Here is a 17,413-nt window from a genome sequence, read left to right on the forward strand (position 1 = left end):
CAAATAGGGCACAGGAGGGCTGCTCGCCTGCTCGCACAACGCTTGGCCTCTCGGTGGTGCCATCGGCCGGTGGGCAGATGAGTGACAACGTTTGCGTAGGAGGGAGCGACGCACCTCAGCGAACTTACGCCCTGGAAGGCGATGCGTAGAACTTGCCTTGAATGGCGGACGGGAGTATGGAGGCTCCGAAGGACTTGGTCGCGCCAAGTGCCAGGGCAGGCACTACCAAGGGGGATCGGAGGGATAGAGGAGCAAGGATTTGGTGTCGACCTCCAACTCTTCAGGCGAGAATTTCCCTGCCAGGGGAGGGGGTCAGTGCGGCGGGATTTTCCACCGGTGGAATTTGTCAAAAAAAGGAAAGGGCGGCGCCGTGTCAATGACCTACGGTTGGCGCGTTCACGAGAGGTGGTGTGTTTTCAGATTCCGAATGTATCTTGTGGGCCTTGAGCCCAAGTCTTGTATACGACGAATTGGGAAGAACGTTTTCTCTTACTTAATTTCATTTCGGGCTAGCAGCCCATGCCCTCACGAGGGCCCATCACACATCACAGGAACAGAAGAAATTAGTTGGAGTACCAAAGTCTAGAAAATCAAAAGCCCATTGTGCAGTGCTAACTCGCAATCATCGTTGACAAAGACTTGAGGACAGCAGTGACAGTGAGTACTGACAATAGACACCTTCACTAGGTTGAACCAATTGATATAACCCAAGCAAAACCACAGGAAAACAATTGGCGGCCATATCGCCGTCTTGCTGCCCAATTGCGCATCACCGCTTCGAGAAAAGAAGAAAAATCTTCGCCGTGCTTGCTCAAAAAAAAAAAAAAATCTTCGCCGTGCTCCTATGTCGACCGTTGAATGGAAAACAGGAACAAATTGTAAGTCGTTAAACTCGTTATTAGCTACGACAGCCAAGCCCTACCACACACACATGCGCGAGCGAAAAATCTAGAATAGCCAAGCAATGACGCCATATCAGAGTCAAAGTAAACGCCAGCTGGGTAAACACCGTGCGCCCATGTCACGCGGTAAAGTCAACCTTACTGACGCCACCCGACGTGGGTATTCTGTCGATTGCGCTAAGCACTTGCAGTTGCAGTTACGCACTTACCCTAAGTCAGAGACACCGGTATATACTCCAGCAATATAGCCCAGCCCGTGAATTTGATATCATCCATGGCGCCTACGAGACCTCGTACCTTGGGCATGGGCAAGCTCTTGCCATGCCTTCTGCTGGCGTTCTGCGTGCACGGGCCGCTGTCCCATGCGTCGAACACAGTTTCCCGGGATCAGCCGCTCTCCGGCGGACAGAGGCTGGTGTCTCAGCGCGGCAGGTTCGCGCTTGGCTTCTTTCAGCCGGGTACATCTTTATTAGCTCCGCGTCAAATCCTCTTTAGTTCTTTTTTACAGCATGTAGGTTATAGGGTTTGGCTATTGTCTGCACTATGCGAGTTTAAATGATAAATGACTTTAATTTAGTTCCAAACCTTTGATTGCCGCACTTTCACCTGTCATACAGGAAGATGATGAGTTAGGCATCAACTGACATACGAGTGGTTTGTTAACCAATTTTACAATTTTGGATCGTGCAGTACGTTTTTAAGTAACACTCGCTCACTCCTTTACTAACCCTGCGACGACAACTCGGCCAAATCGTAAAATGTCTCCGCAAAGTTTAGGAGGGAAATCCAATTAGATTGGGAGTCGTGGATATTCTGGAGGGACCGAAGGGTCCACCGTTAGCAAACCCAACCATTAGTTCCGGTTGTTAGAGTGCGCAGTGGATCCGAACTGGTTTGATATACCCACGAGCCGACATCTTACAATGTTCAAGTCTGTTGGAGTCCACAACCTCTCAACAATACGATCCACAAGGAGGTAACTGGGTTAATTGATGACCATATTATCCATAGATAACGATCATTTGTGTCTACTTGGGTGCCTAAATTTGTTGAATCATATAAGATTAAATTGGTAAATTTGTTTCCATATCATGCTCAGGTCAATTATCAGGACGAATCAAGTGATAAGATTTTGATTAAGACTATTAAGAAGAAAATAGAATGTAACACTAGAAGATGGATGAATCTTTGTTTGAAGTGTTGTGGGCTCATTACATAATTAGATGTGGTGCCATTAAAGTTACTCCTTTTGAGCTTGTTTATGGTTAGTAAGTTATTTTGCCTACAAAGGTACATCCAAATGCTTATAAACTGGCTAGACAGGATGTATTGATTATTATATTTCAATCAGACAATATCGATGAATTCACTAAGAAGCGCTTAGAGCTTTTAGGATATTGAAAAAAAAAATAAAGCTAGAGTTGAGAAGTCGTTCAAGTTGGGGGTTTTGGTATGGAGGACCATATTGCCTCTTGGATTGAAGGGCGAGTTTGGTAAGGTCTTCAAGTTGAGAAGATCCATACACAATTGCAAAGTTGCTAGCTGGAAATTATTATATGATGGAGACACTACAAGGTGAGTGTTTGGCTAGAGCACTCAATGGTTAATATCCGAAAGAAATATTATCCAAGAGTGGGAAGATGCTTGATAACATGGACAATATCATGAGTATCACTCTCGGTGTTAATGTGGCCCATGAAATGTGTTAATTATTGCCCTAAGGTTGGTCTAAACATGTTTCAGTACACAAGCTTTACTAGAAAAAACAGTGGCCATATGTTGATGACTAAAACAGGTTCAAATAAGGAAAAAAAAATGGATAGTCCATATTGGAATCTGGAGGGTCCGTCACAATTTTGCAAAGATTTAGCTTTGTACTTGGGATAAGATTTCTCCACTCTATAGCATAAAGGACCACAAAAGAACTGAGGGTATTCAATTAATTAAAAAATACTCTTTAAATCCTGATCTCTCTTTACAAACCCTAATTGTTTTTGTCGACTCAGGACATTCTTGGTGACCTGCCAACTCTAGTTGTTTTCTAGACATTTTTGTCTTTGAAGAAATGGCAGGCTTATTTGTCTTTTAGTTAGAACGCTGCTAATATCAGGGTGATGAATCATTTTTTAAGAAATAGATGGGGTGCCCCTACTGATTATATATGTATTAAAAGAAGGAAAAAAAACAGTACAGAGCTGTCCAAGAAACAAAATAAATGAGGAAAATTACAAGAGAGACTCTATCCATTGAACCATTAGTCTTTTTGCTCTGAGACTAACTAGAGCAAATTCTCTTTTGAAGTGAAATTTGCAAGCTTCAACTGCAGGTTGAACACCTTTAAAAATAGGTCATTGCGGGCCATCCATATGCGCCAGCTCATAATAATCATCCATATGCTTCAACTACAGGGTGATGAATAATTAATCATGTTTGTCTTTCTCAGATGACACCGCACCTGAAAGATGGTACCTTGCCATCTGGTACAACAGGATCTCAAAGCACACACCAGTCTGGATAGCTAATCGTGCAAGGCCTATCTCTGATCCAAACTCATCAAAGCTAACAATAGCAGAAGATGGCAACATGGTTTTGCTTGACCGCCTCAAATCCCCTATCTGGGCCACCAACATCACCAGGGATATCTCCAACTCTACGATTGGCATCATCCTCGACACAGGCAACTTTGTGCTGGCGCCTGCATCCAACACCACCTATTTCCTCTGGCAAAGCTTCGATGAACCAACCAATGTGTGGCTTCCGGAGGCAAAGCTTGGATGGAACAAGATCACGGGTCATGGCACCCGCTTTGTCTCATGGGAGAGCTCTGTTGATCCATCACCGGGGTATTATGCATTTGAGATCGACCCAGACGGCAGCAACCAGTTTATCCACCGATGGAACAGCTCTGAGATATACTGAGTAACGGGCTAGTGGACTGGGAGCATGTTTACTGGAATTCCTGAGATGGCGTCATACCCTAAAGCCTCAGTAACCTATGAATTTGTGGTGAATGATCAGGAGAGCTACTTCCTGTATCATACTAATGAAACCACAACTGCAGCCATGTTTGTGATGGAGGTCGCAGGTCAGGTCAAGTGTGCCGTATGGATAGAGAATGTGCAAGATTGGGTGCCATTCTTGACAATGCCAAAAGCAAAGTGCAGTGTGTACTTTGTTTGTGGTTCCTTTGCCATGGGTACTGAGAATGCATTCACTTTCTGCAGCTGTATTCGGGGCTTCAACATGCAGTATGAGGGGAAACTGGGTGTATGGTAATCCCAGAGGTGGGTGCACGAGAAATGCTAAACTGCAATGTGTTGCAAACAGTTCTAGGAATGCAGAAGTTGATGGTTTCTATGCGCTTGCTGTTGCTAAGCTGCCTGATAAGACCTGGAGTGCCGTAGCTGCTACTGCTGATGGATGTAAGCAGGCTTGTCTGAGCAATTGTTCTTGTGCTGCTTATTTCTATGCTGATACATGTTCTCTATGGTATGGAGATTTATTCAATCTGGTGGCCCCTACTGATGGTTCAATAAAATATATTATCTATGTGAGGCCTGCTGCATCTGAGTTATTTTCAGTCTCGAGAAAGACAAGCAAAGCATTGATTGTCTGGGCTTTAACTGGTGGAACTATCCTTGTGATATTAGGCGTACTTTTGATTCTCACAAAGTGGTTCTGCAGTAAGAAAAACAAAATTGAGGGTTCTTTGGTTGTATTCAGATTTAGGAACCTGCGATCTTTGACCAAAAACTTCTCAGAAAGGCTGGGCAAAGGATCTTTTGGTTCAGTGTATAAGGGAATGTTACCTGATGGGACACTAGTTGCTGTGAAGAAGCTTGATGGTCTTTCACAGGGGGAGAAGCAATTCCGAGCTGCAGTTAGTACAATAGGCACCATTCAGCACGTGAATTTAATCCGATTGCTTGGCTTTTGCCCGGAACTGTCAATGAAGGCGCTAGTGTACGAGTATATGCCAAATGGGTCCTTGGATCCAAACATTTTTGGAGGCGCTGTGACAATTAGCTGGAATGTCAGGTTCTTTTTTTTTCTAGAATATGCAGGAGAGCTGCGCATCATTCCATTAAGAAGAGATAGATAGTACTTATACAACGCGGGCCTAAACCGGGCACACGCACACGGTAAAAGTGGTTCTATGGGCTGGCTACACGAGACGGGAGCTCCTAGATATTAAACCACGGGAATGTCAGGTTCCAAATTGCTCTCGGGGTTGCAAAGGGGTTATCTTATTTGCACGAGGGATGTAGGAGCTGCATCATACACTGTGATATTAAGCCAGAGAATGTGCTCCTCGACGCCTCTTTCAAGCCAAAAATAGCAGATTTTGGGCTTGCCAAGCTCGTTGGGATGGATTTCAGCAGGGTGTTGACGACCATGAGGGGTACTGTAGGCTATCTTGCTCCTGAGTGGATAAGCGGCACGGCTATCACCCCAAAGGCCGATGTTTTTAGCTACGGTATGCTACTTTTCGAGATCATGTCAGGGAAAAGGAATTCAGCTTGGCACCAGCAAAACATGAAGTTCTTCCCTGTGCTGGTAGCAACAAGACTACAAGAAGGTGGCGACATCAAGGCCTTGTTCGATTCTGAAATAATGCAAGATGCTAACTTACACGAGGTTGGGAGGGCATGCAAGGTCGCCTGTTGGTGGATCCAGGATGATGAGAACACAAGGCCAGCAATGCGAGAAATTGTTTAGATCCTGGAAGGATTACTAGACATCGACCTGCCGCCTGTTCCCTCCTACTTGCAAGTTCTTGCCGACCGCTCCAAGTTCTCTTCATATGAGGCATCATAGTTCTGTTGATGGAGGACAGCTTTTGGGAACATTTATTTATTGTACTTATTTTCTTCCTCAGATACAGATGGTGGAGATTTTAATTTTTCTCGGATAAGGATACAGGGGTTGTATGGAGTAAGTTCCACCGGAGAAGTTCGTGACTCTAGACAGACGATTCACTGGCATAATGCTACCTGCTGCTTCCCTGCCAGTCTGCTGTTGAGTCCTAACCAAACTGGAGTATGGCCGTATGGGTATGGCTCGCTGGCTAGCAACCCTCCGTGTACGGCTCGACGCGGCTGACAAGTCTGGCAGCCTCTACAAACGAGGAGGGGCGGGCATGGTCACATGAGTACATGAGGCAACTGTTTAGCATGGATGCGCCAATGGATTTCAGCAGGGTGTTGCGCTACGGCATGATGCTTGGTAGCTTCGGTGCTGAGGTTGACTCTTAAAAGACAAAAAAAGAAAAGAAAAAGGAATGTAGAAAAGCGCAAGTGAATAGTTGACATATACTTGCCATCTGTTCAAAGGTACCTTCATGTTCCAGGACATAGATCTGTCCACTCAAATGCACGTATGGGGGTCGAACTTGGAATACCTCTTCATCCCTGAAGAATGCTAAAATTTATTACGACACAAATCTAATGGCAAAACAACTCTTAAAAACAACTAAGAACGGAAAGGTAGAAAGGAATCACTCCATAAAGTGTGTCTGAGGTTAAATTAAGTTACACACACTACATGCTGCTGCTCAACAATTATAAGGCATCTACATGGTGTTGAGAGCTTGAGGAAAAGAGAAATCTGATCAATTCAGCGCAGCAAAAGACTTTGAATCTCTGCCGAGATTTGTTGGTTCACTCTCAGACTTCAACAATATTGAGCAAGTTCCGCACCACTGATACATCCATCCCAGTTGTCAGCATCAACTGGTATCATCAGTTAAACAAAAAGCAGTATCAGAAGTAGCCGACGCCCTTGACTTCACCCAACTTGGGACCATTTGCATCATTACCAAGAAACAAGAGGCGACCTGTTACACAAGCAAGTCATAATCTGGTAGACATAAACACCACAACAGTGCAAAAGCTCAACATAATCTATCCGCATGCTGTCTAACATTACTTTGCACGAAGAAACCAAAAACACATGAAACAAGAACCAAATAAACCAAGTTCTGAACGCTATGAAAATGCCTGCACAAGGGTTTATGGTTATTAAATAATTAAAGAATTGGAGGATATTGTTTAACCCGGATATAGAACATATGGTTTTACCACATGAACATTAATTGTGTTACCACATGAAAGAATTAATGAAAATTCAGAAGGACTTAAATTCCTAATACATGTGTTTCTGTGGTGCTCTTCAGGACTGCCATCTAAACTACTACCAAACTGAAAGAGGGAAACATTTCCAAAAGACTTACACCTGGGTATTATTAGCAACAGATTAGTTGGTCTACAATCTTTATACTGGAACATTTGGGACACAGACTGAGGCATGCCCCACCATCGTAGCATTATAGTATTCACCATGTCTTGGTTGTTTAAACATTGGGAACATGAGGACATACCATCAAAAGCTCAACATTGCTATATTTTTGCTGGAAGCTAACTGAGCATCTAAGCAAATGCTTATACTGTGTTTGCAGCTAGCATTAACATGATGTAGACAAACTTATATGATGTAGACGAACAAAGCGGTGGACTGCACACAGCCTGTAATATCCTCAATTTTATTACATTCATTGGTTATATACATTCACTGGGGCTTCTAAACTGTGTCCCCTCTATTCAATAGGGAACTGGTACCTAAGCCGAGAGAGTAAGCTAAAACAGAGGAATGGGCAATAAATACGCTGAAAATGCACTCATGACCTGGTAATATAAGTTAACAATGTAAATCAATAGTGTAAGGGAGAAGCATACCATTTGCACGCACAGCTATTTCTCTTATGCGTCTAACCAGCCCAGTAATTGGATCACAGAACACTTTGGTCTCCAGATTTCCTTCCAAATAGAGAACAGTGCTGAAATGTTGCAATTGATGCATAGTTGCATGTATCAGTAATTCTCAACGGGCAGAAAATCAATCAAACAAATAATCGAAATCTCAAAAAGAACTGCATATTGTTTAAAGCAATAAAAAACTGAACAATGTTGCACTTCAGCAAACATACATGAAATCCACCCAAAACATAAAAGTGTCCACCAAATCATGTCAATGGAAACCTAACAAGTGAATAAAAAATGGCTACATACAATTATCTACAACGAAAACCCAACACTTATGGTACAGAATCAACTAATGTAAGTTACAGGTGGAAATGAATAACAAAGGACTTGTGTGTGCGTTAGTCTAGAAGGTAAATTCTAACTGCGCGCGGCTACAAGGAGGCGAGGCAGGGCTCACCCGGTCTTGACGTGGTTGAGCGCGAGGGTGCCGAGGCGCTCTGGGTAGACGCAGACGCGGTGCCACTGAACGGAGCATCGATCGGCGTATTGGTGCGGCTCCTCGCGGTCCAGCGGGCGGCGGTTGTTGCGGATGCCGCCGGTGCCGAGCGAGAAGAGCACGATGGTCCTCCCATTCCGCAGCCGCTTCTGCATCGGCTCCTGCCCAACCTTCCCCACCATTATCGCCTTCGCATCCACCGCCAGAGAGGGGAAAAAACATCGCGTCATTTCGAGTGAAACCAAATCGGAAAGGGGGGGAGAGAATCAAGAGGCCAATCAGACCTTATAGATGCCGGGGTCGAGACCGTTCTCGAGGGGGCGGGTGGTGTTGGGCGGGCGCGGGCGATTCTGCGCCTGCTGGCGATCCTGCTCCCCGGGGGCCTGGTCGTTCTCGAGCTCAGGGTCGGATTCCGCGTCGGACCCATTAAACGAGGGGGAAGAGATCGAGGAGGAGGAGGAGGGCGTCGTGGTGGTGGAGAAAGGGCGGAGTGGGGACGAGAGGAAGCGGCGGGAGAGGAGGAGGCGCCGGGCGAGGAGGGAGGCGGAGGAAGCCGCCATGGGGGAGAGGAGCAGAGTGGAACTGTGGAAGGGAGGAATCGCCGGCGCCGCTAAACCCTCTCTGCAAAGCCGCAAAGCCCTAGTTAAGTCACGGGTCAGGTGGGCCGGCCCACTAATGTGCGGGCTTGAGCGAAGCAGATTACTTCTTGGGCCAGCTTTGCTCCAATTTCATTTCATTTGCAGCCTTGGCCCTTTTATCTCGACGCCCGCCCGTCTGGCTGGGCGGGCAGCGATCGGGAACGACGGGACCGTCGTCCCCTGCTGCGAAACGACCAAACTGATGAGTGATCCATGTCTGATGTCCCTCCCCCCTGTATGTTTACTCCATGTGCCGCCTATACCTCTCTGCTCCATTGGAGAGGACAACTTGAACATAATGCATGGGCTTACTCCTCGCTGAACAGTGGCAAGAATTATGTAGGCGTACGTGCGGACAAAACGCAATGCATCCAGGCGACAGTATGATGGCCCTCGCATGGTCCAGGGATACCACATGAAGCTTCGTTCTCTGTTGGGCACATCTCAATTAGGCCACCAGGCCGCAGGCGGCACTCTCTTGAGATGGATGGATCATGGTCTGGATCGCGCGTCGCCAGAGGCCAGACGCCATGCATGGTCCATGGTCCTCCTCCTGAGGACCTCCTCCGATCCTGCTCCTAGGAGGAGGAAGATCAGATCGATCAGCGAGCGAGCGAGCGAGGGAGACCACAGGGAGAACGTGACGACGCCACGGCGCGGCCACATCGGGTGGGCCTGCGTGCGACCAGCGCAATCAGAGACGACGGAGCGAGGGCACGGCACAGCACGCCATGTGACGGGAGATACTTGGGCGACAAATCACCCGCACCTTTTTCTGTGTGTTTCCCTGCTGACGACGCCCCCCGCGCCTCCCCTCGCCGGCCGGCCGGCCGGACCACGCCACGCATGCGTGCACGGCCACGCCCCGATCGAGGCTCATGTCATGTGGCGGATCTCGGTCCCCGCCGCCGGCCAGCCGGCCCGGCCTTCTGTCATCAGTCCATGCCTCTGGCTACCAACCACGGTTCTTCTTCTTCGGAGGTGTTTGGATAGCAGGTGCTAAATTTTAGCACCTGTCACATCGGATGTTTGGACACTAATTAGGAGTATTAAACATAGTCTAATTACAAAACTAATTGCACAACCCCTAGGCTAAATCGCGAGACGAATCTATTAAGCCTAATTAATCCATCATTAGCGAATGGTTACTGTAGCACCACATTATCAAATCATGGACTAATTAGGCTTAATAGATTCGTCTCGCGATTTAGCCTAGGGGTTATGCAATTAGTTTTGTAATTAGGATATGTTTAATACTCCTAATTAGTGTCTAAACATCCGATGTGACATGTGCTAAAATTTAGCATATGCCTCCCAAACACCCCCGAACTTCACTCGACTGATCAACGCTGTCTATCCACCTCGCCGCTTAGCTTCCTCCTCCAATTGTAGCTTCCTTAATCTGACACCCAATTAAGGCCATGCTCCACGCATGCAGTTTCTGTACGAGGAGATAAACTCCAATAGGTCGATCGAGCTGAGCAAGCCTCGCGACGGGTCAGGGGCTACGATTGGCAACAGTTTAATTAGGAGTTAGGCAGGTTTGGCCGTGAGAATTTTGCAGGCCAGTTCTGACTTCTGAGCAGCTGGATCACTGATCTGACGAGACGCGTAGTTAAATGATCAGTGGACAGAACACAGATGCAGGGGAAGGACCAGTGAGCGAGAAGATTGAAGCGAAGAACGCCGAACCTGAGACCTTATTCAGAGACTGATGACACGTCGAACTGGGTTGACAGTTCGTAGAGGCAGAGTGTCAATCCGAATCGCCCCAGCTAGATTTGGACGTGACGGCACGAGAACCGGTCGTCGCTTGCCTCGCTGGCATGTCGCCTGGCCATGCACGCAGCGCAGCGGCAGCGCTGGCTGAAAGATTACGAACAAAACTGGTAACTGGTAACCCGTTGCGAGACGCCAGCGTCACGATCGTACGCTGGTCTGCTCCAGTAACCATCATGGTTAATGCAGTTGTAGCATGGATCGGCTGGATACTCTGATGTCTCTGCTGTGTGCTGCTTCGACTGAATTATCAGCTGAACTGACAGGGTGATGGTGAAGCCTGAATGTGACACCGATACTGGTCTCCCACATTGGATCATCGTCAGCGAAATGTTCAGCAGCAGTACGTAGGAAATGCTCAACAAAAGTTGGAGACAGCGCACGCCAAATATATATTGTTTCTTCAATTCGTTCTCCATTTTTAGTCCACTTCAAGGTTATGGGAAAGAAGCATGTATACACATCATCCAGGCAGCTGACTGTTTGTTTGTACACACAAATATAGGACACATGAAAGCACCAATAAATGCATACACATTAATCTCTCTTTTGGTCATAAATATAAGTATTGTTTCAGACATCGACATGGTCTCAAAATATTGTTGTTCTATCTCTGGTCATACTCTGTTAAATTTGTAAATGCTTGGCCCCATTGACTTTTTGTGGTATTCTGATTTTAACTTTGATCAGTTTTTCCTTTTATGAAAGTATTTTTCAAGACAAATATACATGTGTGATTTTTATACATCCAAAACTGAATATTTTAAAATTGTTGGCATCAAAGTTTTAAATGTTTGAAACTTACTTGTAACCAATGTTTTGAAATGCTTGGATACATACAGAAAAAAAAGTGAAAAATCCTTTACTAGCGGTAGTATTTTCTGTTCAACCATGCACTGATGCTAAGGCCAGTTTGGTAAAACTCCTTCTGCCCTAGACTCGTCGTGGAAAATTATTCTGTGTACTCCCTGAATTTCAAAATGTAGATCGTTTTAGCTTTTCTAGATATATAGATTTTTCTATTTATCTACACATAACTTATATCTATCTAGGTGCATAGCAAAAATTATGTATCTAGAAAAGTTAAAACGATCTATAATTTAAAATGGAGGGAGTACAATTCTTAGGTTGAATTTTAGGAGAAAATGATTTTTGTGTGAGAAATCAATCAACATATGTTTATTTCATAGAATCATTTTACACAACCAGCTTATAATCACTTCTATTTCTATGCAACATATGTTTGGCAAAGCTCCCTCTAAAATCATCTAGCGAGCTGCTCCAGAAGCTCCGTCAAGAAAGTCCTAAAGTTTACCAGTCAAACACAAGATGTAACCAGAGAGGAAGAAAAAAGTAACCAGATAAATACCGCATCATTGCATGTCCTATAAAGATCGTTATATTAAACTCGGTCTTATATTTTTCAAGTTTTCTTTTGGGTTTGTACTTTAAGCCTTCGTTTTAAAAAAGAACCAATATTGTAAATGCTAAAGGAAAACAATTTTGCGTTTGCTAGAAAACCCCATGCTTGATTCTTCATAAATTGTAGAGTTTGCTAGAAAACCCCATGCTTGATTCTTCATAAATTGTAGAGTAGCTCCCGACAGTATTTTCAAAAGTAAAAGTAAACATTGAGACCGCGGGATTGTCGTCATTGTAAAATTTGTTAAACATGGTTGCCAAACTCAGCGTCCCCATGGGTCCTTGTTATATAGGGCCAATAGCCAAAGATTTACAGGGCTTATCTCTAATACAACTCATCTTGTGAGCCAAGCAAACTATCTCTAACTCTATCTAAACATGCGCAACAATATGCTCAGATTACATTATAGAGACCGAGTACAACAAGGTGTATCTCGGGTACATGAGAGATCACAACTAATTCTAACAGCCTCCCTCAGTCTAAACTCTTTCTATCTTCAAGCTTCCTGACCGGCAGCGGTTTAGTAAATCCATCTGCTAACTGATCATTGGTAGATACCAGCCGTACCTCCAATTGTTTCTTAGAAACTTGTTCTATGACAAAATGAAAATCTATCTCAATATGCTTGGCCCTTGCATGAAAAATAGGATTTATCGACAGAAATGTTGCTCCCAAGTTATCACACCACAAACACGGCACTTGATCAAGTTGCACGCCAAGTTCTGCAAGAAGAGATTCCATCCAAATTAATTCTGCAGTAGCATTAGCCATAGCTTTATACTCTGCTTCAGTGCTTGATCTAGACACATTTTCTTATTTTCTGGCACTCCAAGAAATAAGGTTGGGACCAAGAAACACAGCAAAACCTCCTGTGGATCGGCGATCACCAACATTTCCTCCCCAATTGGCATGTGAGAAGGCACTTAGTAAGAATGTTCTGGATCGTTGAATGTACAAGCCAACCTCCATTGTATGCTTAACATACCTGAGTATCCTTTTAACAATTGTCCAATGTATTGAGGTAGGAGCATGAAGGAATTGACAAACCTTATTAATCGAAAAGGCACGGTTTGGTCTTGTGAGAGTAAGATATTGTAAGGCTCCAACTATACTTCGATAATGAGTGCTATCTTGTGTTGAAAGCAACTTTCCTTCATGTGTCGAGAGCTTTTCTGTAGTTGACAGAGGTGTTTGTGAAGGTTTACACTTTGACATCCCTGCTCTAGTCAATATCTCATGAGCATACTTCCCTTAAGACAACACCAAACCACTACTGTCACGTTGTACTTCAATACCCAAGAAGTAACGTAAATCACCCAAGTCTTTTAAAGCAAATTCTTTCCTCAAATCTTGTAGTAATGCAGCAACAGCTCTTTCACTTGAACTTGTCACAATAATGTCATCAACATAAATCAACATATAGATTGCTATTCCAGACTTGTGGTAGATAAATAATGAGGTATATGACTTAGACGTGCTAAACCCAAGATCAATAAGTTTGGAGCTCAACCTTGCATACCAGGTCCTAGGCGTCTGCTTTAACCCATAGATTGCTTTATCAAGCCTAAATACCATATGTGGAGCAGCAACATCTTCAAAGCCTGGTGGTTGTCTCATATACTCCTCCTCTTCCAGAATACCATGTAGGAACGTGTTATGTACATCTAGATGTCGTAGGCACCATCCTCTAGAACTACAACTAATAACACAAGTATTACAGTAGCAATTTTAACAACAGGACTAAATGTATATTCATAATCAATACCATATCGTTAGCGAAAACCTTTAGCTACCGAACGAGCTTTGTACCTGTCTGTAGTCCCATATGATTTCTTATTGACATTGAATACCCATTTACAATCAATTATATTGTTACCTTTCTTGTTTTCTACAAGATGCCATGTCTTGTTCCTTTGAAGTGCCATGTATTCTTCTTGCATAGCCTTTTTCCATTTAAAATCATCAAGAGCTTCGGCTCACCAGTGCTACAAAAAAGTTCATACCTTACTGTTCCATCTGTGAACTTCTTAGGTTTGACAATGTCTGACTGTAGCATGGTCCGGCGAAGCAATAGCCCCGGCTCTGGTGAAGTTTCCAGCGCTTCTGATGAAGCTTCCACAGCAGATCCAGCGGGCGTAGAAGATCCACCCGGAGCTGTGGGCGTGGCCGACAGCGGAGGGTGCAGCGTGCCACACGGCCACGGCGGAGCAAGCGTAGCGAACGCGGGCAAGAATCCCTCTGGCGTGGCAGGCTGGGACTGGTCCCCGTAGTGCGAGAAGGAGCTATTGGGGTGGAGGTGGACACCGACACGCCTTGCAGCAGATCAGCTTGGGATTGCGCGCTAGATTCTTCTCTGGGTCCTCGAGGATCTCCATCGGATCCGGCACTGGGATCGTTTGCGCCCTGGGGATCCATTGCTGCTGCTGTCCAGCCTCCATTGAGCATCATATTATCTGCAGAAAAATCATGTGTTTTTCCCTCTAAGTTTTGATTAGCATCAACATTAGTAATAATAGGTTCAGGACAGTCTACACCCCCTAGGTTGCAAAGATATTTAGGAAGCAGAATAATTTCTTTTCTAAGTTGAGCACCAGCATTTGGATGAAGGTGAGAAAAAGAAAAGTAGGTCTCATCAAACACTACATCTCTGGAGATATAGATCCGGCCAGAAGAGATATCCAAGCACTTGAACCCTTTGTGCATGGCATTGTATCCTAAGAAGGCACAGCGGATAGAGCGAAAAGATAGCTTTCGATTGTTGTAGGGCCTCAAATTAGGCCAACAAGTACACCCAAAAATTCGCAAAGAGCTATAATCAGGCGTGTCATTCAAGAGCTTCTTAATTGGAGTCTCATAGTCAATAATTTTGCTAGGAAGGAAATTTATGAGGTAGGTTGCTGTCAAGAAGGCATGATCCCAAAATTTTAAAAGCATAGAGGCGTTAGCTAGAAGGGAAAGACCAACTTTGATAATATGACGATGCTTCCTCTCAGCAGCACTGTTTTGTTGGTGAGCATGCGGGCAGGAGACTCGGTGATGGTTGCCAATTTGTTGAAAGAAAGAATTTAAACCTTCATATTCTCCACCCCAGTTAGATTGCATGGCAAGGATCTTTTTATCAAATTGTCTCTCAACTAAATTTTGGAAGTTTCGAAAAACTTGAAACACATCAGACTTCTTCTTGAGAAGATATATCCAAGTATATTTGCTAAAATCATCGATAAAGCTCACATAGTAAGTATGGCGGTTGGCAGAAACTGGGGCAGGCCCCCACACATCAGAGAAGATCAAGAGGAGCAATAGAAATACTATCTAATCTTGAATAAGGTAATTGATGGCTCTTGGCCATTTGACAAGCATCACAAACCGACTCAGAATTTAAATCAGTAGCACAAGGAAGCTTATTATTATTAAGAACCCTCTCAACAATGGGATAGCAGGTTGACCTAAATGACTATGCCATCTAGATGTTGACAGCTTACTGACTCCATGGACTTGCTTCTCGAGACCTCCACTTGAAGGATGTGCTACTAGAGGATAGAGACCGCCACGTGATCTACCTTGATGCAAGACTTTCTTCGTTTCCTGCTACTTAATGAGAAAGAACTTTGGATGAAATTTAAGAAAGGCATGATTATCTCGAGCTAATTTGTGAACGGAAACAAGATTCTTGCTAGCACTAGGAACATGAAGGATATTATTTAAGTGTAGATTGCTACTATGGATATGTAAAATTGTATGACCAATATTACTAATATTCATACATGTTTCACTAGCAGTTTGTACTTCATCTCGTCATGTATATTTATCCCACACAACCAGCTTCTTCAATTCTCCTATAACATGATCCGATGCACCAATGTCGATATACCCGTTAGTGTCATATCCATAATTGGTAGTAGCTGCTCCTGCGGTCTCTAAGTATTATTGTTGATCTTCCTCATCATCATAGCGGTACCAACACCTTGGGGCTTCATGTCCCACCTTCTTACAAATTTGACAAACCACCTTGTTGGGCATACTTGGGCCCGAGCTGTTGCTTCCACAACCTGATCCTCCACGATTTCCACCATTGCGCCCTCGCCCACGGTTTCCACTATTGCCGCGGCCACGAGGGGCTCCTCGTCCACTGTAGGCAGCATTGGCGGAGGACTGATATTGACCTCCATCTTGATACAATTCTAGACAATAGTCATAGGCCAAAAGCAACGAGTAGAGATCATTCAAGGAGATGGGATCTGAATGTCCCATTACTGAAGCAACAAACGGATGATAATCATAATCAAGGCCGTTGAGAATATGAGAGACCACCTCATTGTCGTCGACGATTTTCCCTGCAGCAGCGAGCTCATCTTTGATTGCCCGCATCTTGTTGATGTAGGTTGTGGACTTCTTGAGAGTAGAGAGCTGCATGAGTAGATTGGTCACACGAGCTCTGATCTGCACCAAGAACATGACCTCCAGCGCGCTCCATGCTTCAGCTGATGAAGTCACGGAGGTCACATGCCCCAAAACATCCTTGGTGATGGAGTTTAGCAGGTAACTCAATAGTTGTTGATCCTTGGCTAGCCACGAATCGTACTCGGGATTAGGAACAACAGTCTTCTTGGTGTCCTTCATGACCTCCAGCTTCTTGGGTGGCGGTGGAGAGATTCCTTCAAGAATCCCCACGAGCTGAGCGCCACAAACTGCTGGTAGGAACTGCGCCTTCCATAGGAGATGATTGTCTCGGGTAAGTTTCTCCGAGACAGAACCGAGTTGGATCGGCGAGGCTGACGACGAGGATGCCATGGATTCTTTGGAAGGTGTAGATGTATCTTAGGAAGAGGATGCTTTGATTACCATGTGAAATTTGGTAAACATGTTTGCCAAACTCGGTGTCCCCATAGGTCCTTGTTATATAGGGCAATAACTAAAGATTTACAGAGCTTATCTCTAATACAACTCATCATGCCAAGCAAACTATCTCTAACTCTATCTAAACCTGTGCAACAATATGCTCAGATTACATTATAGAGACCGAGTACAACAAGGTGTATCTCGGGTACATGAGAGATCACAACTAATTCTAACAGTCATCGGCCGTTTTGGACTGAATTGGCATCTAGCCTTCTACAATCTCGTCTAGTCTAGGCCAGGTCTAACGAAATAAACGATATTGTACCTTTATCATCCACTAGGTCCTTTTCATGCAAATAAAATCATATATGATTGATGATACAGGAAAGTGGAAAAGCAAAAGCCAGAAAGGTAGGCATATAGCACCGGTGTCCGGTGATGCAGTCCAGCTTCAGAATCAGAAACTCGTGTACAGTAGTGCAGATGCCATGTTGATCAGATATGAATCCTTCTCGATCTTCAAGATTAAAAAAAAGAAACTTGTAGATGAGAGATTAATGAGAATTAACATTTGC

The 17,413-nt window shown here is 44.6% G+C and overlaps 2 protein-coding genes and 2 pseudogenes across 2 annotated transcripts; 2 read left to right on the forward strand and 2 right to left on the reverse strand.

Annotated features, from left to right (window-relative positions):
- The first annotated feature begins 6 nt into the window (after positions 1-6).
- Positions 7-5,109, forward strand: LOC117858430 (G-type lectin S-receptor-like serine/threonine-protein kinase At2g19130). The gene is made up of 2 exons (XM_034741498.2): positions 7-1,360; positions 3,346-5,109. The coding sequence occupies exons 1-2, from the start codon at positions 1,177-1,179 to the stop codon at positions 3,819-3,821; spliced, it is 660 nt and encodes a 219-aa protein (XP_034597389.1). The 5' UTR covers positions 7-1,176; the 3' UTR covers positions 3,822-5,109.
- LOC140222879 (G-type lectin S-receptor-like serine/threonine-protein kinase At2g19130) lies at positions 3,867-5,720 on the forward strand (annotated as a pseudogene).
- A 663-nt stretch (positions 5,721-6,383) lies between these two features.
- Positions 6,384-8,795, reverse strand: LOC117858429 (single-stranded DNA-binding protein, mitochondrial). The gene is made up of 4 exons (XM_034741497.2): positions 8,444-8,795; positions 8,121-8,347; positions 7,637-7,737; positions 6,384-6,738 (listed from the first exon to the last, which is right to left on the reverse strand). The coding sequence occupies exons 1-4, from the start codon at positions 8,717-8,719 to the stop codon at positions 6,665-6,667; spliced, it is 678 nt and encodes a 225-aa protein (XP_034597388.1). The 5' UTR covers positions 8,720-8,795; the 3' UTR covers positions 6,384-6,664.
- A 7,401-nt stretch (positions 8,796-16,196) lies between these two features.
- LOC117859388 (small nucleolar RNA Z247) lies at positions 16,197-16,328 on the reverse strand (annotated as a pseudogene).
- Positions 16,329-17,413: the final 1,085 nt, after the last annotated feature.

Source organism: Setaria viridis, chromosome 5 (assembly GCF_005286985.2).
Source record: "Setaria viridis chromosome 5, Setaria_viridis_v4.0, whole genome shotgun sequence".
In the NCBI taxonomy this organism is placed as follows: Eukaryota; Viridiplantae; Streptophyta; class Magnoliopsida; order Poales; family Poaceae; genus Setaria; species Setaria viridis.